The sequence below is a fragment of the Tetrahymena thermophila genome (genome assembly GCF_000189635.1).
Source record: "Tetrahymena thermophila SB210 genomic scaffold scf_8254584, whole genome shotgun sequence".
NCBI classification, from domain to species: domain Eukaryota; phylum Ciliophora; class Oligohymenophorea; order Hymenostomatida; family Tetrahymenidae; genus Tetrahymena; species Tetrahymena thermophila.
Genome location: NW_002476355.1, coordinates 12,855 through 35,850, shown reverse-complemented (window position 1 = coordinate 35,850; position 22,996 = coordinate 12,855). Strand labels below are relative to the sequence as shown.

General features: G+C 21.6%; 7 protein-coding genes across 7 annotated transcripts; 4 read left to right on the top strand and 3 right to left on the bottom strand. All coding sequences in view use genetic code 6, as the record gives it.

Annotated features, from left to right (window-relative positions):
* Positions 1-2,899: 2,899 nt before the first annotated feature.
* On the top strand, positions 2,900-4,027 carry TTHERM_00628610 (papain family cysteine protease; the record flags this gene model as incomplete). Its single annotated transcript, XM_001019547.3, has 1 exon — positions 2,900-4,027. One exon carries the CDS (start codon positions 2,900-2,902, stop codon positions 4,025-4,027), a length of 1,128 nt encoding a protein of 375 aa, XP_001019547.3.
* A 4,539-nt stretch (positions 4,028-8,566) lies between these two features.
* On the bottom strand, positions 8,567-9,476 carry TTHERM_00628620 (hypothetical protein; the record flags this gene model as incomplete). Its single annotated transcript, XM_001019548.1, has 2 exons — positions 8,567-8,663; positions 9,385-9,476. The coding sequence occupies 2 exons, from the start codon at positions 9,474-9,476 to the stop codon at positions 8,567-8,569; spliced, it is 189 nt and encodes a 62-aa protein (XP_001019548.1).
* A 291-nt stretch (positions 9,477-9,767) lies between these two features.
* Positions 9,768-11,645, top strand: TTHERM_00628630 (hypothetical protein; the record flags this gene model as incomplete). The annotated part of the gene is made up of 2 exons (XM_001019549.2): positions 9,768-10,741; positions 11,390-11,645. 2 exons carry the CDS (start codon positions 9,768-9,770, stop codon positions 11,643-11,645), a joined length of 1,230 nt encoding a protein of 409 aa, XP_001019549.2.
* Positions 11,646-14,064: 2,419 nt separating this feature from the next.
* Positions 14,065-18,313, top strand: TTHERM_00628640 (endo-1,4-beta-xylanase xylA, putative; the record flags this gene model as incomplete). The annotated part of the gene is made up of 3 exons (XM_001019550.2): positions 14,065-14,155; positions 14,203-14,541; positions 14,604-18,313. 3 exons carry the CDS (start codon positions 14,065-14,067, stop codon positions 18,311-18,313), a joined length of 4,140 nt encoding a protein of 1,379 aa, XP_001019550.2.
* Positions 18,314-19,006: 693 nt separating this feature from the next.
* Positions 19,007-20,828, top strand: TTHERM_00628650 (hypothetical protein; the record flags this gene model as incomplete). The annotated part of the gene is made up of 2 exons (XM_001019551.2): positions 19,007-19,805; positions 19,876-20,828. Exons 1-2 carry the CDS (start codon positions 19,046-19,048, stop codon positions 20,826-20,828), a joined length of 1,713 nt encoding a protein of 570 aa, XP_001019551.1. The 5' UTR covers positions 19,007-19,045.
* A 988-nt stretch (positions 20,829-21,816) lies between these two features.
* On the bottom strand, positions 21,817-22,076 carry TTHERM_00628660 (hypothetical protein; the record flags this gene model as incomplete). The annotated part of the gene is made up of 2 exons (XM_001019552.1): positions 21,817-21,889; positions 21,985-22,076. The coding sequence occupies 2 exons, from the start codon at positions 22,074-22,076 to the stop codon at positions 21,817-21,819; spliced, it is 165 nt and encodes a 54-aa protein (XP_001019552.1).
* A 608-nt stretch (positions 22,077-22,684) lies between these two features.
* On the bottom strand, positions 22,685-22,918 carry TTHERM_00628670 (hypothetical protein; the record flags this gene model as incomplete). The annotated part of the gene is made up of 1 exon (XM_001019553.1): positions 22,685-22,918. The coding sequence occupies one exon, from the start codon at positions 22,916-22,918 to the stop codon at positions 22,685-22,687; it is 234 nt and encodes a 77-aa protein (XP_001019553.1).
* Between the last annotated feature and the right edge of the window lie 78 nt (positions 22,919-22,996).

Genomic DNA, 22,996 nt, shown 5'->3' with positions numbered 1-22,996 from the left:
ATTTTTGTCTACTGAAAGAAATAGCTAATATATACATTTCTTTAAATTTCTTATTATATAATAGTAAATAGCTAATATTATTTTATCTTTAATTTAATTTAAAATATATATTTAAAATTTTGTTGTATATCTTCCTATTGAAAAAAGTAAGTTAGCAAAAAAAATAAATAGATAGATAAGTAATTTAACAAAAAATTAAAACAAATAAATTAATTATAATAATCTTAATTTTAATCTTAAAATAAATATTCTTAACTTCCTTAAAATTCTATTAAATTCTAATCAATTACCAGTTTATTGAAGTATTTAAAATATAATGTTAAAAAAGTATTAAAAATAAAATTACTGATAAATACTTTTTATTTGGAAAATTTATTTAATTAACTTAAATAATTACATCATAAATTCAAATTAAAATATTTGTATAAGTTTATGTAAAAATTATTTTTTATGATGTTAAATAGAGATTTAATTAATAATATTTCAGTGTTATACTTTTAAAATATAATATATTAATTAATTTCTAATTTAAATAAAAACTATTTGTTTCTATTTCTAAAAAAATTGTTCTTATAAAATTTTTTTGAAGTTTGATTTTTTAAGATAAATAAAAATCCTCCAGATTAAATAAATATTGATATCATAATAAGCTAACTGAATAAATATCTCTATCGTAATATTTTTATTATTTTCTAATATTAATTAAAGTCTCAAAAATAAATTTTTTAGTATTTTAAAATTTATAAATAGAAATAGCTTACCAAAATAATCAAATTTATATTAAACTGATTTATTTAGCTAATAATATCTTTTTTTTATTTATTCACCACTTTACACATTTTCTGATATATTAAAATAAATAGATGGTAAGTAAGAATTCCTAGTTTTAATTTCTTTATTATACATATTTCATTATAAATAAATTACCCTTCAATAGCTTACAGTTTGAAACTATTAATTTTTGACAGATTTAGGGTAAAAATAGTTTATTTATTTATATAATTACTTGGTATTAAATTAAATTTTTGTGAATTTTTTTCTTTTAAGTTCAATAATAAAAGAGTTTTTAATTTATATATCCTAAAGAATCAAGATTTGAAGGACTTAAATATTAAATAAAAAATGTTCAGGTTTATTGACATAATTGCAGTTGGATTAAAAATTCCTACTGAAACTTATTTAAGTTATACATAGAAGCAAAATTACAATAATTTCCTTTTAAAATTTAAGAAAAACTATTGAAATATTTAAAGTAAAAAGACTTTTTATGCAATTAACTTTTTCTTGTACGAAATAGACATTATTTTCTTCTTTATATAAAATTCATTATAAAAGATTTAAAGTTATATAAGAAATTTTTGTACCTTCATCAAAAGTTTTAACCTTATATCTTATTCAAATAAGTAAATTTGAATTTTTTTATAATTATAAAAGAAATTTGAATGTAAAAGTAGGCATATTAGTGCTTAAAATAAAATGAAATAAAAATTATTTCTTTTTAACATGCTTTGTCGTCTATTTAAAGTAATATTTTTTTAATTTTTGAGTTCGCATTCGTTAAAAAGACTAGAATTAAATTTAAAATTTTTTTATTTTTCTGTTTCTAATTCGATCATTTTTCTATTAGATTGTAAAATTTTTTATTAAAAAAGACAAATTATGACACATTATTCAGTAAATAAAGAATTTTTAAATGTTTTCCATATTACAATGACTTTCATGTCTGAGATGAAAGAATGAAAAATGTAATTTATTAAATTATTAAGAGTAAATTTAAATTAAATTAATTTATCTACAAACTTGACGTATGCTAAAATATTGGTTATATTTTCAAATATTTATTTTTTTCGTCAAAATAAACTATTAATTTTAGTAATTAATAACTAGAACCTTAATTCTAATGATATATTTTTATATAATTTTTTTATCAGCTCTCAACAATTAATTTACTTTCAATATTACTCGATTATGTTTAATGTCATAATCTTTAGCTTTTTTAACAAATGGATGATTTATATCTATATTATTGTTTTAGATTTAATGAAATAGAATATTTTAAGCCGAATTATTTAAATTTTGTTGAATTATTTTAATTTAACAGCAAACACTTTATATTTTTTATTTGAGATAAAATTCGTCCTTGAATTACAGAGGATAAAATAAGGAAATTAAATTTTTAAATTTTGCTTTCATACTGACATATTCAATTTAATATCTTAAGAATATACAAAACGTTTGAAAAGTTATCGTATTTAAAATTGCCTAGAAAGTGCTTAAAGTTTTGGTGTTTATTTTAAGATTGAGCTAATATATTTTTAGCTGAAAAAATAATATATTTTTTTTTAAGTTTTAAGAAAAAATATAAAGATCATGTAAATAAAAGAAAATTCTTTCATGTAAAATTAAAGGTTAAGCTGATAGAATAGCTAGTAAGAATCCTTAACTTTTTATGCAAACAAATCATGCGAATTATTCTATCAAAAATAATTTAGATAATACACATTCTTAGGATATGTGGTTTAGTTCAGGTTTTGGTATAATATGTTCAGGAAAAACTAAGAATTTTAATAGAAGAATTTACATTTAATTTTATATAAAAGAATTTGTTCATAAAGCGCTGATAAATTAACTAATAACTACTATTTTTCATAAATAAGTAAATTCATTCATATATCAATATAAAAATTGTTTTTCTATGAAAAATTAATTCGTCTTTCATTCAAATGGAATAAAAAATCAAACAGGAAATTGCATGTATTTACTTTAATAAATGTATGTCTTGTCTTCTCTATCAATTAACTAACAAAATTTAATTAAAAAGCAGACTGAAGATATTTGATTTGAATCTAATTATTTATTTATAAGAAAATAATTAATAAGCAAAAAAATAATAATTAGAATGAGAAAGTTAGTTCTTTTATTCGCTTTAATTGTTTTGGCTACTGCTGCTCCTAAGTGGAACTAATTGGTCAATTACACCTTCGATGACTACGTCAAGGACTTTAACAAGGCCTACACCAAGTTCTCCGCTGAATACAACCAAAGAAAGAGAATCTTCGAATAAAAGTTAAAGGAAATTAAAGCCTTCAACTCTAATTCTGAAAATGGATACAAGAAGGGTATTAACTAATTCACTGATAGAACTGCTGAAGAACTCAGAGAAACCACTCTTGGTTACTCCAAGACTGTCAAGAATGCTGCTAACAAATAAAATATGTTCAGAAACTTGAAGACCTCTGACAAGATCAACGTTAAGGATCTTCCCAAGTCTGTTGATTGGAGAGACGCTGGTGTTGTTACCCCTGTTAAGGATTAAGGTCACTGCGGTTCATGCTGGGCTTTCGCTACCACTGCCGTCATCGAATCATATGCTGCCATCGCTACTGGTCAACTCAAGACCCTCTCTACCCAACAATTAGTTTCTTGTGTCTAAAACTCTTACTAATGTGGTGGTCAAGGTGGTTGCAATGGTGCCGTCTCTGAATTGGCTTACAACTACGTCTAACTCTTCGGTTTGACTTCTGAATACAAGTACTCTTACTCCTCTTACTAAGGTTAAACTGGTAACTGTACCTTCGATCCCACCCAATAACCCATCGAAGTCACTATTGACGGTTATCTTAAGGTCCCTGAAAACGACTATGCTTCCCTTATGAACGCTGTTGCCACTCAAGGTCCCCTCGTTATCTCAGTTGATGCTTCTAACTTCCACGATTACGAATCTGGTGTCTTCCACGGATGTGATGGTGCTGATAATGTTGATATTAACCACGCTGTCGTTTTGGTTGGTTACGGTACTGATGAAAAGGAAGGTGACTATTGGATTGTCAGAAACTCCTGGGGTACCAGATTTGGTGAAAATGGTTACATCAGAGTCAAGAGAGAAGCTACTCCTACTTGCAAGACTGATTTCACCCCTCTTGACGGTAACGGTTGTGTTGGTTTCGCTAAGCCCCAAAAGGTTTGCGGTCAATGCGGTATCCTTTCCGACTCTGCTTATCCCTTAAACGTTAAGGTTGTTGGTTGAATCTCTCTGTGAAAAACTAACTCTTTATAATTCTATAAAAAATATGTGCTTATTTATGTGCATACATACATACATTCATAAAGATGTCTTTTTATTCGATTTTAATCAATATAAATTCTGAAAACCTATCAAATATTCAATTTACTTTATTTTATCTCCTCATTACTTCTTTCTATTTTAAAAGACGAGAATACTAATTGTGTCTTAATTAATAACATTTTCAATAAGATTAATTTACTTATTAGATAAAAAAAGAAAATAAATCAAATTAAATTCAATATCAACCAACAATCAATCAAAATTTCATTTTTTTGATAATTATTTATTTTTGAAAAGAATTTACTTATTTTTAACTATTTTTTTTATATTCTAAAGAATTTAATGCTGATTATTTATATTTGCTTTTAAATAATTAAAAAAAGCATAAAAGTTGTTCAAATATTTTTATTTTTCAAATATAAAATAAAAAATTTAAATAAAATAATCTTAAAATAATATAAATTTTCATAAATAAATATTTCAGTGAAGCATAAAATATAATTTTTGAATAATTTTTTTATATTCTTATTTTTAATGGAAAAAATGTTTAATTTAAGCAATTTTTTAGTAAAATAACTGCTACTTTTTGTAGAATATCTAAAAAATTGTTTCAAAAATAACTTAATTAGAAAATAAATAAAATTTTAGAGGGATTTAACTAAAATAAAATAATTTAAGTAATCACATAGTTAAAATTTACCAAAACAAGATCAAAAGTAAAATATATGAACAACACTAAAAATTTAAATAAATTTAAAATAATAAATAGAATAATAAAAATTGTAAACATATGAAGGGATAATTTATTTTAGAATATTGTATTGTGATAAACATTGAAATTGAAAAAAAAATGTTTAGCTAAAATAATCATTTTTTTTTTTTTAAATATTTATTAAGATAAAGAAATCTTAATAAAAAAAAACATAAAAATTAACAATGAAAATAATGAAAAATATTTGATTTATTAAGCGATTCAATGCTAAACTGTTGAATTTATCTACTAAATTTTACAAAAACAAGCTAATATTTATATACTCTCAAAATTAATTAAGTTTCATTCATAAACTAATATCTAAATTTTAATGATATAAAAAATTAGCAAATAATCAAAAAATAATTAATTTATATTTAATTAATAAGGATTTAAATATACTTTTAATTTCGTTTATTATTATCAAGTTTGAATTTATTTGTTAATAAATCAAATTATAAAATTAAGCAAAAGAAATAAATAACCATAGTTGATTCAATTCTATAAAAATAATTTTAAGACTTTATTAGGTAATATAATGTGAATACATCTTTTTTGCTATTTGTATTGATAGCTATATAGTATTTGTAAAGTTATTATATGGTTATAGCATTAAAATTTTTTGGATTTAAAATGTATCATTATTTTACACATTTACTTAAAAATGATACCTAATTTTGTAAAATATACTAAATACACTTTTTTCATTATTCTCCAATAACTAAATATCATGTTTTTAATACAGGTAGATTAAATAACATCATAAAAATGCTTACTTTTTATTTCAATTCCATTAAGTAAAGTAGTTCGTTTAAATATTATAAAAGCATAAATGATTGACGGGCTATAATGAAACGATATGTAGAATTATTTTATAAAATAGGCTTGCTATTCAGCTGCTATATTATTAATGGAAGGTGTAAATATCTAAAAAAAATTCTAAGGCATGTAAAGAAAACGAAGTAAAAAAACTAATGTGAAGGTTTAATAGCATAGATTACTAAAAATCAAAATCAAATAAATTTATTAGTAATAAATGGAAATTTTATAAGCAAATTTATATATAGAAGATACAAAAATACATTTAAATATTTAGTAAATATCATTAAAATTTATTTAAAAAAATATATAAATGTAGTATTTATTCAAAATAATAAGGTTTTAATGAATAAGTCATTATTTTGTATTAGCATTTAAGGAAATTAATATTGAATTTTATAGATTCTTATAATAATGTTAATTTATAATAATTAAATACATTTAATTCGTTGAAATTTTCACTATCAAAAAGTAATATCTGGAATTAGGTAAAATATTTTAGAATTTTTAATAGTCTATTTAATGTTTATTTATGCTATTATTTAAAAAAATAGAGTAGTAAATTCAAAAGCTCAAAGCTCGATATTTAAAATAAATAAATCAGAAAAATCTAGAAAATCTAATCTACACCGACTTGTTTTTTAAAAAGTAGGAAACAGAATTATTACATCATTAGCTATTATTAATCTTCAGATGAATAATCCTCAGATTAAACATGTTTACTACGTTTTCAATTTTAAAATTTAAGTTTCCATAAATATTTAACTTATTTATGAGGACGAATTAATCATTGAACCAATGTAAAATCTTAATATTGATTTTAAAAATTAAAAATTTAGTATTTTTAAAAAAAAATATTTAAGATTGAGTAATATTATTTGAGTAAATACATAATTTATATAAGAAAAATCCTCCCGTATGTATATTTATATTTTAACTATACAAATATAAAAATTACTATGTTCTTTTTAAAAAGTAGTTCAAATACTCAAAACAACCTTAGAAATAGCCTTTCGGATAGAAATTTGCAAACTCTCACAACTAATGAAAACTTAATTTCTCTATTTTAAAATATCAGCATTTTCAAATCATAAAAGAATTTTTCTTTTTTTTAATAATCATCCTAATCATTTAAATTTAAATCATCATCTAACTTATAATGATTTAAGAATTGTAAGTGTAAACCTTAATACTTTTTTTTTAATTACCGATTAGTCTAATATTCCAACAGTAAATAATCATAATAATACATAATAAATAGTAGAGTAATGAATAAATAACAAAAAAATAATTAAATAAGATTACTTATTTAAATAAAAATGTAACTCATAGCATTTCTCTCTTTAATAGTGTAATTGAGTAATTGTATAGTTAATAAACATATATCAACATATAATTCAAAAAGCAGCCAGTAAATGAATAGTAATTTAATAACAATTAAAATTAACACAGAGAAGAGAAAGAGTAGTTGAATCAAAAATGGCAGTGTATTAATTTTAAAAAATCTATTTATTTGATTTTAAAATATTTTGTTTTATCTACATGAATATCTAAATTATATTATTAATAAACCATTACATTTTTATTTTTTAATACAAAGAGTAAGAATCAAATTATTTTGGAAAAATAAAAAAATATGATATTCTGTAATTCCTCATTAATTAAGGTAACCTTTTATTATTGCCATTTAGAAAATTTTTGGAAGGCTCAAACTATTTTTCTTATATGTGTTAAAGATGATATTTAGTGGTAAGAATAGTAAGTAAGTAAGTAAATATATTTATATCTATAGGTTAATAAACATAATATTTCAAAATAAAAACATTAATTTTTCCCTTATCAAGAATAAAAAAAGTTTCTGCTTAATCAACTCTCAATAATAAATAATGATATACTTAGTGTCATAGAGTTTATTTGATAATTTTGAGCTAAAAAAAAAATGATGAATTTATTTCTGATGTAACATATAGATATCACCACATAATTTATGAAATGACTCTAACATGAGTAACTTAATGAATATTTATAAACTGGGCCATTTAATTGAATTTAAAGTGAGTATTTTTGGATATAAGTAGTGGTTAAAAACAAAAGCTATAAACTATTATTTAGATTAATCTTTTTATTAATTACCTGAGATAATATGATAATTGAAAAGTATCAATAAAGCTATTATTATTTATAAAGAAAAAAAAATATAAGAACCAACAGTTTCTATCAGTTACTTAAACATAAAATTTAAATTTCTTGTCTATTAATTTTTTTCTCCCCAACTAGAGAGCTTTGCAAAAATTAAATTTCCTTTATAAACATTCAACAAAAACAAATCACTTTTGTAAAAATTTTAAAAATCAGTTCATCATATTTCAAATAATTAAGTATTTCCATGATTAAATATCTTTATTTTTTCAAATAAAGCTCAGGTGATGAGGAAAGCATAAAGAAAGTTTAGTTATAATAACAAATATTGTTATAAATGAGTGTTTTTAAATAACATCATTAAATAGCTATTTAAACATTTTTAAATGCTATAATCCTTGATTTTAAAAATAATTCAAGTACTTCTTAAAACACTGAATTTTATTTAACTAATTATGATTTATATATATTTAGCTAAAATTATTTTAGCAATAACTTCATTTTCTTTTTTCATGTAATTAATAATTTTTTAAAATTTAAATCTAGTTATTTTGATGTTCAAATATAAAAATAATTTTTAAAGTACTTAGATATTCAGAATTTAAAAAAGAAGAAATATAATTTAATATTCTATTAATTTATTTAAGTAATACATTCCTTTTGAATATTTTGATTATATTTTCTGTAGCTTCAAAAACTTGGTTTGCAAATGTTATTTTGAAATAAACTACCTTAATCATATTTTTTTGATTGCCTAGTTTTCATTTTTAAATTCTAAGATTTAAAAACAATCACAGTATATCTTCGATTGTGTTTGGTTTAGTAATCCCAGATTAATTGAGCTCAGTAACTCTAGTATCTATTATATTTGAAAATTAAACTGGATGACTAAAAATTAAATTGATATAAAATAGAATATATTGCTTTTAAAGTGAAATATATAATTTTTTTTTTAAATTGATTGCTATCTGCAATTATATTGATATCAATTTTTAACTTTATTTTTAAATCATTATTTTTTTTATTGATTATTTAAATATTTTTGGTATTATTTTAGCAAAATTGGTTATTCTTTAGAAATCATTTAACTAACCCTTTAAAACTAATAAATTTTAGTAAAGAAATTAAGGTAATAAAAAGTTGTTATGAGAATATATTTATTTCAATAAAAGCTTCTTTTTATTTTATGGTACAAAAATGTATGATAAGATTTAAAAGATTTATTACTAAAATAAAATATTTTTGATTAGGAAACTATTTGACTGATAAATAAAAAAGTCATTCAATTAAAAATTATAACTTTTAAAAAAAAATACAAATAAATTATAAGTATATTTAAATATTTTTTTATCACTAAAATCCTACCCCATAAATCTTTGTATAATAAAACAAACGCATGCTTTAATTTTGACTAATTCAAAGTTAAAAAAAGCTTTTTGAATAATAAATAATAATTCATTCGCAAATTTTCTAATCAACATGTTTTTGGGATTAATTTAAAAATCTAAGTCTTAATTTATGTAAAATACTTCTTAAAAACTTAAAACTGACTATTTTTCATATTCTCTTTTATTAAGCAATTTTCTTTCCTAACCTTTTAAAATATTACTTTACTGATTTGCTCACATTGAATATAATATTTTGAAGACAATTAAAATCAGTCTGAAACATAAGCAAAATTTTAAAGATTATTTTAGCCATTTGTAATGCTTAGGACTAAAAAATGATAAATTATTTATAATTTTTACAGTAAGTTGTTAGACGAGCAATCAGAGTTAGTGGGTATTTGTTTATTTCGATAAAAACATTAAATTGATCATCTGGGAATTTTTTTTATTTATTAATCAATTTTTAAATAAGTTATTTATAAGGAAGCTACCACTGACTAAAATTTCAAGTTGATATTATTAAATATAGTACATATAGTCAAAATATGAATTATTTTTATAAAGAATTAATTTAATTTAATAATTTATTTCCAACTAAAAAACAATGTTTCACTAATGCTACAATTATTAAACTCAGCAAACTCCAAGAGTGATTCAGTTTAACTCGAATGCACTGTTTTTGCAGAATCTTCACAACACTAATAGCAATTTTAACTGTAACAATCATTAAATAAATTACAATTGTGTAAGCCATCAATAACTTCCTTACTTGGTATGTTAGAATAGCATGTAGTATTGCTATCCCTACCAACAAAATATGAAGTAATACTAATAGCAGCTTATTCAATAATAACTCGCATACTTTCCTGATTCAGAATCTAGAAATATTAATATTAATAACTTTTAACAATCAAATCAATTAAGTGAATAGGAGGAATTTTAAATGGATATAGAACAAAGTAGCTTCAATGAAGATTAGCCTTAGCAAATTTGTTTGCTTAACTTTGAAAAATCAAGATCTGGATCTCAATCTGAGTGCTCTTGGAAAAGCAGCAGATCAATTAATACTAGCAATATTTAAATTATTCAATCTGTAGGTAAAAAAATAACTTAAATCTATGATCTAAAAGAAAAAAAGAAGGATTTCGTTAAATAAGAACAGTCTAATGAATAAAATTACCATTCATTTAATCCTACTGTTAGCATAAAATATTCTAAAAATTACAAAGAAGAGGATATTTGCTCATTTTAATAGTAGGCAGAAACTCATTCGTATGTTGTTGATGAATAAGAAGTAAGCTCAGAGATTGCAAGTAAAGTAGAAAATTTATCTGAAAATAATTAATAAAAAAACCCACAAAAAAACAGCTTTAATGAGAAAATAAAAATAGAAAAAGAAAAATTATATTTTAAAAACCTAAAAACTGAACTTCTTAAGCTTTATAACTTAGATGACGAAACACAACTCATTGCTAAAATCTAAGAAGACCTTTCATAATAATGCCATTTATTACAAAAAAAAACAGAATAAGCTGAAGAGATTTCAACAAGTTATACAAACTAAAAACTTGAAGACTAGTATCAAACATATTTAAAATGCCTATTTCTAAATTTAGCTAGCGAAATAAATAAAAACTTTTGTTCTTACTACCAGGGAAATAATTTAAATAACACTATTTTAATTACACAAAAAAATACACAAATAAAATAACTAAAAATTTAATTAAATTAATACTAAGAGAAACTTGCTTTAGAAAAATAAAAATTTACAAAATAAAAAAACGAGATAAATTATTTAAATAATTGCTAATTAAATTATCAACTTGAAGATAGAATTTAAAATTCTCTGTTTAACAACATTAAACCAAAATCAATTCCTTTTTTAAAAAACTTTGATTTTTCTGATATAAGATAAAATTATTAAAAAAAAAAACAATCATCAAGGATAAAGAAACAAAACTCCTCTTATGTAAAGAATTCATAATTTCATAATCTGAATAAGTTATTTATGTACAACATTTTGAGCATGTTTCGAAGCGATTCTCTAAATAATCTTAACTTACCTCAAGTTATAATGCAAGAGCTCAATAAAATTATTTATGAGCTTAAAATTTCGAGCAGAAGAGACTATAAAAACTAGACAAGAGGATTCTTCGATTACTTCTCACACAGCCATTACAAAGTCTTATTTTTAAAAATTAATAATCAAAACATCAAATAAATTAGACTCAGCGAATAAGACATTTAGCTTCATTTGAAGTGTTTTAAAATTGATTTGAGTTAAGAAATTCCAGAAATTGAGCTTACATACATGAATTTGATAAAAGAAATAAATTTCAAGATTTTTTAAATTAACATTTAAGAAAATAAATTATTTGATGATGGAACCGAATCAAAGCAAAATATAAGAAGAAAATACGCATTAAAAGTTATTGAAGGAATTAAAAAATTAGTAAAAGGAATTATCACAAAACGATTCTGAAAAGAAAAAATTAAATAACTAGTTAATATATTTCTTTAATATAATTAAAAATTCTGTATGCTTATTTATTTATTATTGATTATAAGTTTATGCAATATATCATTTAAATGAAATTTACAATAATTCAAATAAAATAATCTTCTACAATAAAAAAGTAAATAATAATTTGGATAAAAGTAAGACAAATTTTATTTAAAAGAATTGTAATAATTTAATATTTTGGTTAAAGAGGTTTTAGAAATCATCTCTCACAATTAGCATATTATATGAAAATATTTTATAAAAAATAATAAAATAATATAATTTACTTATTTTAAATGTAATTCTTTTTAATTTAAATAAGAATAGCTAGCACTTTAAATCATTTTATAATGACTAATATAATTAATTATGCAAATGAAGAAAGAATTATGATTTAAAACTTAAATAGAACCTAATTTTATATAAGCCAGTTAGAAATATTTAGGTTATTTTGATAGCTCATCAGATTTCCTCCTAGCGTCTTTAATGATTATAAATTGATTTTTTCTTAGACTTACTTGATGTTGAATTCTTATTAGCAATTTAAGAAATAGATATTCATAAAAATTCAAAGAATACTTTAAAATATTATCATACAAATTACAAGCATGATTGCATGAAAGGAAGGATTATATATTTAAAATGATAAATCTATAAATTAGTAAATAGTAATTAATAGAAAAATATGAATGAATACTCTGGTAAGCTTAATAAATAATTTCAAATAATCAAAAATTATTGTTTTTTTGCATAAAATAAATTACTTAAATTCTAGTATTCAAAAACTGCTAAAAAAATAAATGCTTCTCACTCAAATATTAAAAGTTGAACTTAAATAAAATCTAATAGATTAATTATTTAGTAAATAATTACAGTTAAAATGTTTTTTGTAATTCATTTTTTTAATTTCAAATTATGTTTATTCTTATTTCAAATCAAAGTATAATTTTCTATTAATTTTACTCAAATAACAAAAAAATAGCAAAAAGCTTGTAAGAAATATTTATTATTTTTATAAAAAAATATTTTTTTATTACATAATTATTTGGGATTTTAACTAAAATCAATTTTATTTAAATATTTGGTCAAATATGAAACAAGAAATAATTAGTTTGATTTAACTTAGATTTCGAAATAATATTAATATTAGTGATAATCAATGAAAAGGATGTTTTAAAATTTAAATGGAAAGTATACTTGAATATGATAACAAAATCAAAAAGACACTATTCCTAATAAAAAACTTTAAATAATCGAAACAAAAGAAAATATTAAAAAGAGATAAGAAGCAATTATATTTTTTTTCATAGATTTCCTTAATTAATTGTGATAAAAGCTTTTTTTATTGCTTCTACTAAATAATTAAAAAAAAGAAAAGCTTTTCTTTTTGCTAAAATATAGTTTTTTTGTAAATGTTTTTTATTAGATAGGAGATGAGTTAAATAAAAAAAACACTCTTTATAACAGTATTTGTAATAAATAAGTGAGTTTTAACCATTTTGTAAGAGAAAGTTTTCTATATTTCAAATATTTATTTTGCATTTCATTATCTAAAATATCTAAAATCTAGTAATAAACATAGTTTTATGATTATCTATACTGTAGAAAAATATTATTTAAATTTTATGATTTTTTCATATTTACATGATTATCTTTCAAAATTATTGTAGAATAGTAGCATTTATCTATCGTATGGCAAAAAGGCAAAAGAATATTAATAAGTATTTATGATATAAAATTAAAAAGTTAACAATTTTTTATAGTTTGTTAATATTTTTTCATAGTTTAGCATGCTTACTGATTTAATGTTAATTGAATTTTGAACTAAAATATAGTGATTAATTTTAAAATATATCAAAATTACTAAATAAGACTTCGAATAATTAATAAAATGTTTGTTTTTAAGGCTTATATGAATGCACTACAAAAGAAATTTAAAATGCAGCTTATTTATTTAAACGCTTTGTCATAATATTTGTAATAATTTAGTAATTTATTTTTATATATCTCATACAGTAAGTATGAACTACACTTTATATATAAAAATAGCTGCTAAAATTAAGTAATATGTATATATCCCTAGTCTTTTTAAAGCGAAATAAAGTATTATTAAGATACTAAACTATTATATTTTATTTTATTTGTTAATATTTTATTAGCCTAATATTTGATTTAATATTTATATTTTAATAAAAATTATATAAAAAAATGAGATAGGATACTTGCTTATTTGCTTGTAGTTATTCTTGATGTATTTATATAACTAAAAGATATACTTTTTAAATGAATTCAAAAATATACTATTAATTATAATAAGAATTAAAAGTATTTGTAAGTGTAACAAATTAATTTATTAAAGATATAGAATTGACCATATAATTTGAAAAATTTTATGGAAATGTATTTAATTTATGGTGATGCTTGGTTGCCTTTCAATTAAAGATAAACAAAAGTTATTAAGAATAGAGCATAATCCAATAAAAGAAAGAGTTAACTAATTAATAATTAATTTTAATTTTTTTAATGAAATCTAAAGGAATCCCAGAATTACCAAAGATTAAGATAAATGCTTAAAGCAATCTTTAGAGTAACTCATCAAGATAAACTTATCACAATAGCACTTACCTAGCTTAGTATCCGTAATCTACAAGGAATTCATATTAAACACCTTATTGGAATAGCAAAAATTTGAATCATTATAATAATATTTAAGATGAGTCATTATCTCATAGGTAATATAGCAACTAATTTGAAGATGAGCAAAGAATTGCATAAATTTCAAGCAACAGCAGAAAAAATTCTTAAAATTATAGCCCTGAAATAACACAAAGCGCTAGAAGCAGCTCAGTCATTTTAGATAATCAAAGCCAAACCAGTAAAAATTGGTTTAAATAAATATTTGTATCAAAATTAAAAAATAATTTATGTAAAAATTAGAACATAAATACTACCATTAAGCATAAAATAATTTAAACGGATCACACGGAAATCAAGATTTTCATAGCCAAACATTTAGGCCATCAGTCACACCTTAGTCTTAGTCATTTGCATATACTAAATAGGATAGGTACAGTTAAGAAGGCGAAACAAGAACATACTTTTATACAAATAATCAGCAAAGAAATAAAAAAGCTACCCAGAGCCACTAATAAGGATTTTATCCATGCGACGATTTAAGTGATGATAAACAATTTAGCGAATAAGCAGATACACAATTTAATGAAAAATAAAATTATGAATAGAATAACTAAATTTACAGAGAAACGGAGAGCAATTCAAAAAATTCAAGTGATATCATGCCAAAGCTAGAATCATCAACATTATATAATGAAAAGAAAACTTATCTTCCTAAAACAACAGAAAATTACAAATTCTTTTTGAATTCGGCATTAAAGGATATTCATGGAATCTATTCTAAAAATTAATAATTGGAAAAGGTAAATAAGGATAAAATTAGATACAGATCAACAAGCAAATCATAAGTAACATAAGAAAATTTCTTTGAGCCAAGGAAAAGATTGAATTCAATATCAAGTAGTTAGAAATAAAGCAGTTAGGATATGTATTTCAACTAAATCAAATAGCAGCCAAACTAAACAGAAGAATATCAATAGAGAAATGAATAACTAGTCATAAAAAATACACATTTTAGTGATATAAATTAACTAAACTAAGTGACTTAATCTACTAAAAACTCATAAAAAAACCATTTATAATTAATACCTCATTAAAATAATTTGAATCAGAATAGTGATATAAATTATAACGAACAGTTTAACTATAGAGCATCTGTCGATTTAGGTTAAATGAAATAAAACACTAACTATGATTTTTTTATGAAGGAAACAAATTAAAATCACCTTCGTAAAAACTTCCATTCTAAAAGAATAGATGAACTAAGCAAACCTAAATACTCAACGATCAAGCAGGCTTACCCTTAAGAGAAATCACAAAGCTAAGCATTAAAAAAAAGGAAATAAAGTCCTTAAAAAATTCAGTCTGAAAAACAATCGAATACCACTTAGATTTAGAATAACTCTGAAAATCAATAAAAAGTAAAAGCAAAAGACTCTAAAGAACAAAAGCTAAATACATAATCAAATAATACCAATTTATTAAAAGAAAATCAATCAATTTTAAAGAATAATAGTCAAGAAAAAAATAATAATAAAAGGTAATAAACTTAAGTTAATAGCGAAACTCAAAATTTAGCTGATTCTAAAGTCCTAGAGGTAGATTTGTTAAACGATGATAATGATATCGATTTCGATTCTTCATTTGAAAAGCTTTAAAAGACTGTAAAATAACAAAATAAGGTTTAAGAAAAGCTTTCTTAAAACAGCTACAATTCTGCTTACAACTTAACTTCAATAGATAAAATTAGGATATTGACTGGAAAAGGAAAATTTCATTTTAGTAAAAAAATAGATTAAAACTAATAATAGGACTAAAAGGATAACTTGGAGTAGGCGAAGGACTTTGTTAAGCAATAAAGGATTGCCTAGATAAGAAATGATAAGATAGAGAGAATTTTGTCTCTAAAAAACACTGATAATTATAGGAATTCCTTAGAATCAAATTTTTCAAGTTAGAGTTTAGGAAAATTAGAGAAACAAGGGGAAATTAATTTGTTTACCTAAGATGATAGATTTTCTTAAACTTTTAGTAAATTTTAAAATAGCTGCTTGCTGAATACAGAGAAAAAGATAAAAAGTAGAAATGTGTAATTTACTGTGAATTATGGGTTTAAGTTAGACAAAGAAATCGAATTTTATAGAAAATAAAGAGAATAAAAGGAATTAAAAGAAAAAGAAGAATCAGAGTAAAAGCTAAAGCAACAAAAAGAAATTATTTCTAAGCAAAATTATGAAAGAGAGAGACACAGAAATTTGGAAGTCGACATTGTCATTCACTCAGAGGAGATACAAACAAAGTTAGTTTTTGGAGAAAAGGTTTCATTTATAAAAATTCCTGTTGTATCAATAGCAGAGGAGCTTGATATATAATACATTCAGCAATTAGATTAATTTACTTCGCTTTGTACAAGCTAAAAGTAGATGAAAGGTCAATAATTTATATTGAGAAAAGAAAAGCTAACAGAATTAAAGCAGTAACACTATCTCTTCCATATAAATTCTTTAATGGCAAAAGAAAACGATTTATATGTAAAGGATCCTGTTGCAGTTAGAGTAGATAGCGAATACTACCTTCTATAATTTTACAAAGTTTACAGGAAGCTAAGGGATATTTTGCTTATGTAGAACTCATACACGATTTAGTCTAAACTTTACTAAAACAAATCTAGCAACTATGAAGAAGACGACTATAGCATAACAAACTAAGAGAATGAAGAAGAAGAAGTGAGAGATTAACCTTTCCTAAGTGAAAGCCAAATAATTCACATTTATAAATAGGTTTTAGAAAATATTACATAAATGAATGAAATACTTAATATTTATCATTCTAACCTTAATCTAGATAATATTGGATTGTTTGAGGGTAATTGTGTTTCAGTAATTAATTTTGATGAAACTCAAATCATATTTAATAAAGCTAATCAAAAAGCATCTAACAAAAACTACATCATATCAAACAATAATCTGCAAAGAGTTTAGTACTAAAAATATGTAAAATTTGAGGAAGTTTCTTCTAATGAATTTTCCCCCTTAGAGTATCAATTACACGATATCATTTGTCTATTTATCTAATTAAAATTTGCAAATCCAGATCTTATGTCAGAGAGCTAATTTAAACAATGCATCAAAATAATAAATTTAGAATAACCCCTGTCTGTTTCTGGATAAATAATTAAACAGCTCATTCAATATCAATAACTATAATAGTAGAATTTAATCCAATCATACGCAGACACAATTTATATAGACAAACATGGTTATGGAATGGATTACTTAATATCCTACAAATACCAAAAATAGGAAAATTACATTGATTAAATTATATTTCACTTAACTAATTTGTAACTCTAAAAATCTAACCAAATGCTAAACTGCTTACCTCAGCAGTATTTTTCAGATTAACTTATTTTAAGAGCTTTCTACTACTATTTGACTAAATAATATGAGTTGAGTTACGAAGAGCTTCTTTAATTTGAAAAAGAATATCTTGAAACCTATCATAAAGAGTAAGTTTAAAATAAAGAATTAGCAAACCAAAAACCAACAGAATGTGAAAAAATTAGCACAGTTAACAAGAAAATTCTGTAAAATTTATATTTTTGGAAAGGAAGAATCGAGTTTATGAATAAACAATTCGATAAATCGGATAAATCATTTGAATAGTACATCAGTATATCACAAAACACTTGTAATTGTCTTCTTGATTTAGCTGATTTCTACAAGCAAGTAGTAAACTTAAACAAGTCTATATTTTACTATGAGTAAGCAGAAAAGTACGTAATCAATAATAAGGATCTTAACCTTTATTAAATTTATTATGTGCAAATCATGAAAAGATAAATTTACTTTTACCAAAACACAGATAACATAGATAAATAAGTAGAAGTTGCCAACAGATGTATTTAATTCCTAACACAGACATATAAAGATGAATAAGACTGTGAGTTGTAATCTTTTAAATAGCAATTCTCCAATTTAATATAATAACAACCCTAAGCAAAAAAACAATGAAATAAATTGAAAATGTATATAAAAAATTTAAATTATATTATGTATTATATTAAATTAAATATTAAATATTTATTTACCTCTTAGCCAAAATAAATTTTATATAATAAAAATCTTTTAAATAGCATAAAAAATATCATTCATTGTTAGAAAGTTAATTAATTAGTTATTTTAATTAAACTTTGTTTTTGAGTAATAACTTTAGCAAAAAAACAAATATTTAAAAAACAAACCTAATTTTAATTAATTAGCAAATGGATAAAAAATTGAATCTAATTGCTAATTTTCTATTTATTTAATTATTCAATTTAAAAATCAAGTTGAAATAATTTTTTATAAAAAAAAATTGAAATATTTTTAAAAATAAAAAAAATCCTTGAACAAAAATTATTTTTTTCTTACTTTTTAGATGAATAAATATCTTTTATTTGATAAAAATAATCTTCTTTTTTATGAATTGTTTATCAAAAGAAAGATTAAAAAAAATATTTTAAATTAAATAATTAAAGTTTTTTTGTTGATTTTCAAAAAAAAAAAATATTTCAGCCAAAATTGTTTTATTTTGCAATAATTGATAAAAATTGACAAAATTTGCTTGGATATAATTGCGAATTATATTTTAATAGAACTATGATACTAATTACCAATAACTAAAACGAATAAAACGAATTAATTCTTTGAATATTTTTTAATATCAAAACACAATGCTAAATCATTTAGGATATAAAATATTCAATGAAATCTTAAAAGAAAATATTTATTTTATTATTTTTAGCTTCTGCTTTCCATTTATCTTTATCGCAAGTAGAGGAGACATAAATTGGAGTAAAGAAATTTTTATTTATTTAATAAGAAGCTTAGGAAGGCGTTTAGCAATAAGCTGTTGATACAACAAACTAGCAAAATAATACTACACTATTAGATACATAAAATACTTAAAATAATACTAATTAGCCGGTACAACCAACTTAATAAGCTGGAGCATAAGCTTAAAATGCGACTTAGTAAGTAACTCAAGAAGAAGAGAAAAAAGAAAAAAATTTATTGCTGGTGGTTCCATTTTCAAAAGAATAATTTGAGGCTGAAATGAAAATTTAGAGCTTAAAATTGTAAGATGAATCAAAAAAATATTATTAATTGAATTTAGAAACATTAAAAAACATTACAGTTGAGAATAAAAAAATAATAGATTAGAAAAAAGCTTTAATAAAACTATATTTAAATCATACAATGATATATTTAGACGCTTAAATCTAAGTTCTTTAAAGGGAGTTAGAGCAAAATCATGAGCTAATCATATAGCTAGCTTCTGCAATTATGCTTTCTACACTCGATCACTATGAGTAAAAGATATCACAATACAGAATAAAAATTGAAGAGATTTTATTAAAAGTAGATCCTCCAGTAACAATATGTAAAAGGATTATGAGTTGTTAAGGCTGTACTGCTTAATAGGATTGTGTTTGGTCCACGGATAGAAGAGCTTGCTTTGTGGGTATTTATTTTGTTTATTAGATAATCTATTTTTAAAAAAACTGAATTTTTTGTTTTATTCTTGACAAAAGGTTCAAAATATGATGGTTGCTATTTTGATTTTTGTGAATTTTATATAAAGGATTATTGCTTCAGCAATGCCAAAATAGATTTAGAAGAATAGAATATGCTAGATCACTATTCTGAAGATGAAAAATTGGCTAAGATTATGGATGAATTGTATGATGAAGAAGATGTAGAACTCGTTGCACAAAGGATCCCATAAACATAAAAAAATTATTATTTATAGCTTCAAAATAAACTAATAGATTTAAAAGATAAAATCTAAAGAGTGAGGATATATATTAATTATGTTAAGAAGGTATATTTCAAACTCAGATACTAAAATATCATTTTTAAGCGAAAGAGAAAATAATAAAAAGAAGAGGATGAAAAATTCATTAAACAGATTGAAGAAATTGAAGAACAATTTCTTAAAAATATAAAAGAAACAGAAGAAGAAAAGAAATTAACAATAGATGATATCATTAAGAATGAAAAAGCTTTGGAAATAGCAGCAAAAAATGGAAATGGAGAAGCTAATGGATAATAATAAGAGGAAAAACTTATAATAAGTAAAGATGGATAAATAAAGCTTTCGAATGGATAAATTATTGAAGGAATTATAGTTATTGATGGTAAGGTATATGATCAAATTACTGGTGAAGAACGTAAAGACTTAAAAGTAGTTGATGGATAATTAGTAGGTGAAGATGGTAAACCAATTACAGCAAGCTAACTCTAACATTAATTAGAAGAAGAGTAGGGATTTATGGATGGTTTATTAACAAATTGGTTTGGAGACGATTACGAAGCCCCAGAAAAAACTACTCTAAGTGAGAAAGATTAAGAAGCCTTAGAAAAGGAAAAAGATGAAACAATTATAGACGTTGATTCTGAAGAAATATAAAATGAAGAATAGACTATTTTAGAATATGTTTCTGATTAAGTTCAATAATAAAATCAAGATAAAGATGATGAATGATAGAGATATAGATAGTTTTTAACACAATTATCTATTAAATAATTCAAAATTTAATGTAAATAAATAAATGCCTTCTAATTATCAAAATAAAAAATAATCAAAAAAATTAAAATTAATTTATTTAATTTCATGTTTTGCTTTTGCCTTTATTTCCAAATTATAAAAGCTAAATTCAAAAATTTTTACCTTGAATTTGTTAGTAATATTTTAATAAATAATTTGATATATTAAATAGTATACACTATTTTTATTAATTCAATAGCTTAAAAAATTAACTACAAAAATAGTTGAACTTTATATTGAAATTATGCAATATTAAACAACTCTAAAAAAACAAAACAATTAAATAATGTACAATAAATGTTTCTTCAACTAAAGGCAATCAATCTCATTTACTTCTTATCTATCTTTCAATATTTTTTTAGATAAATATTCTGTTTATTCTAATATGTGATCACATAATACTTTTAATTTTAATAAGAATATCAGAATGAATGATAATATTTGAATATTCTAATTTTTACATTCCTTTTTAAGATAGAATATTTTAGAATATATTCTGTAAGATCAGTAATTCTAAATATTTTTTTCATTTTTTATATTTTAAAATAAATAAAAATAAATTTATGCTAACTATTTAATATAAAAATAAACTAAATTTCAATTTTCATTAATATTCTATTGTAATAAATATTTTTCTAGACTTCTAAATAGTTTTTTATAATAATACAATCAAAAGTTAAAAAATTATAAAAATCTTAAAATTAAAGCATTAAAATGTATGCTGTTATATTTTCATTAATTAATTCTATTTGGCTTTTAATTTTTATTTGGAGTTTATTTTTAATTTTATTTTATTTTATTTTCTTTTATTTTTAATATTTAATATATTTTTTATTTATTTTTAGTTTTTATTTATTTTTTTATTTATTTATTTCTTTTATTATTTATTATTTGGTTTTTTATTTTTATTTTAATATTAAAGTCATCAATGATCTCTGTCATGCAACTCAATCACTCTCAACTTGCGTCTTAATCTCCTTTTCTTTTTCTTCTTTAATCTAGTTTAAAAAATACTTTTTATATAGATAAATATATGATTGTATGAGATTTTTTATTTCTCATTTTTAGGAAAAGACATTTCTTTTGACATTACATTAGCGCTTTGTTGTAGGATACAAGCTCTCTACAATCAGCTTTAAAAGATAGGAAACAAAGTATTATCAAATAAATTAGAGGCTTTTTCATCTTTTTGTGTAAATATTTGGTAGTGTAGAATTAGGATATTCTTAGATTTACTTAAAAATGATAAGCCAAATTATTTAAAAAATTTAGTGCATCTATTTATTTGTAGTGGGTTTTAAAAACTTTTTTATTTAATAATGTTTGTTTCTTTTCTTTTTTTTAATTATTTATTTTTTTATTAATTAATTAATTATTATTTATTTATTAACCTTTTTACCTTTTTTTATAAGGTGGGGAGGAAATTTGTTTTTTTATAAAATATTCTGCTTTTTTTAATTTAATTTTACAAAATTTTACCTTCAATAATAAGATCTATTTTAAAAAGAAATTATTCATTCAAAACACATGCTAATATTCTTATTGAATTTAATTAAAAGAAAAACAAAGACTTTAAAAGAAATGGGAATATCAATCATAAAACAACAGATGCACTCAAAAATTATATTGTATTTATTTATTTTTAATTAAATGAGAAAACAAAGATTTCTTTTTTTTGAATTTTTAACAAAATATTAATAAAGAAGTAATAAAGAGAAGTTTATTAATATTATTGATTTTGTTTTTTATTAAGTGGTAAAATCTAATTAATTTGAATTCAAATTTTTTATTTATCAAATAAAGAAGATATTAACAAAATTTGATAATTTATTAATATTAAAAAAATTAAGTTTCTTAAGAAGAGGGCTTGCTAAAGATAATTCTTAAGAAACTTAATAAAAATCAGAAGAAATCATCATGCTCATACCCATTTGCTAATTTTGCTTGCTTGATTGCTTACCCATGCTGAAACAAGAGTTCGTGCTTGCTTACCCATGCTAAAAGTTGCTCTTAAATTCAAATTGCATGCTAATGCAATATAATTATTGTTGCTAAACAATAAATAAAAAATAATAATAAATCAAATAAATTGGTATGCTAATGCC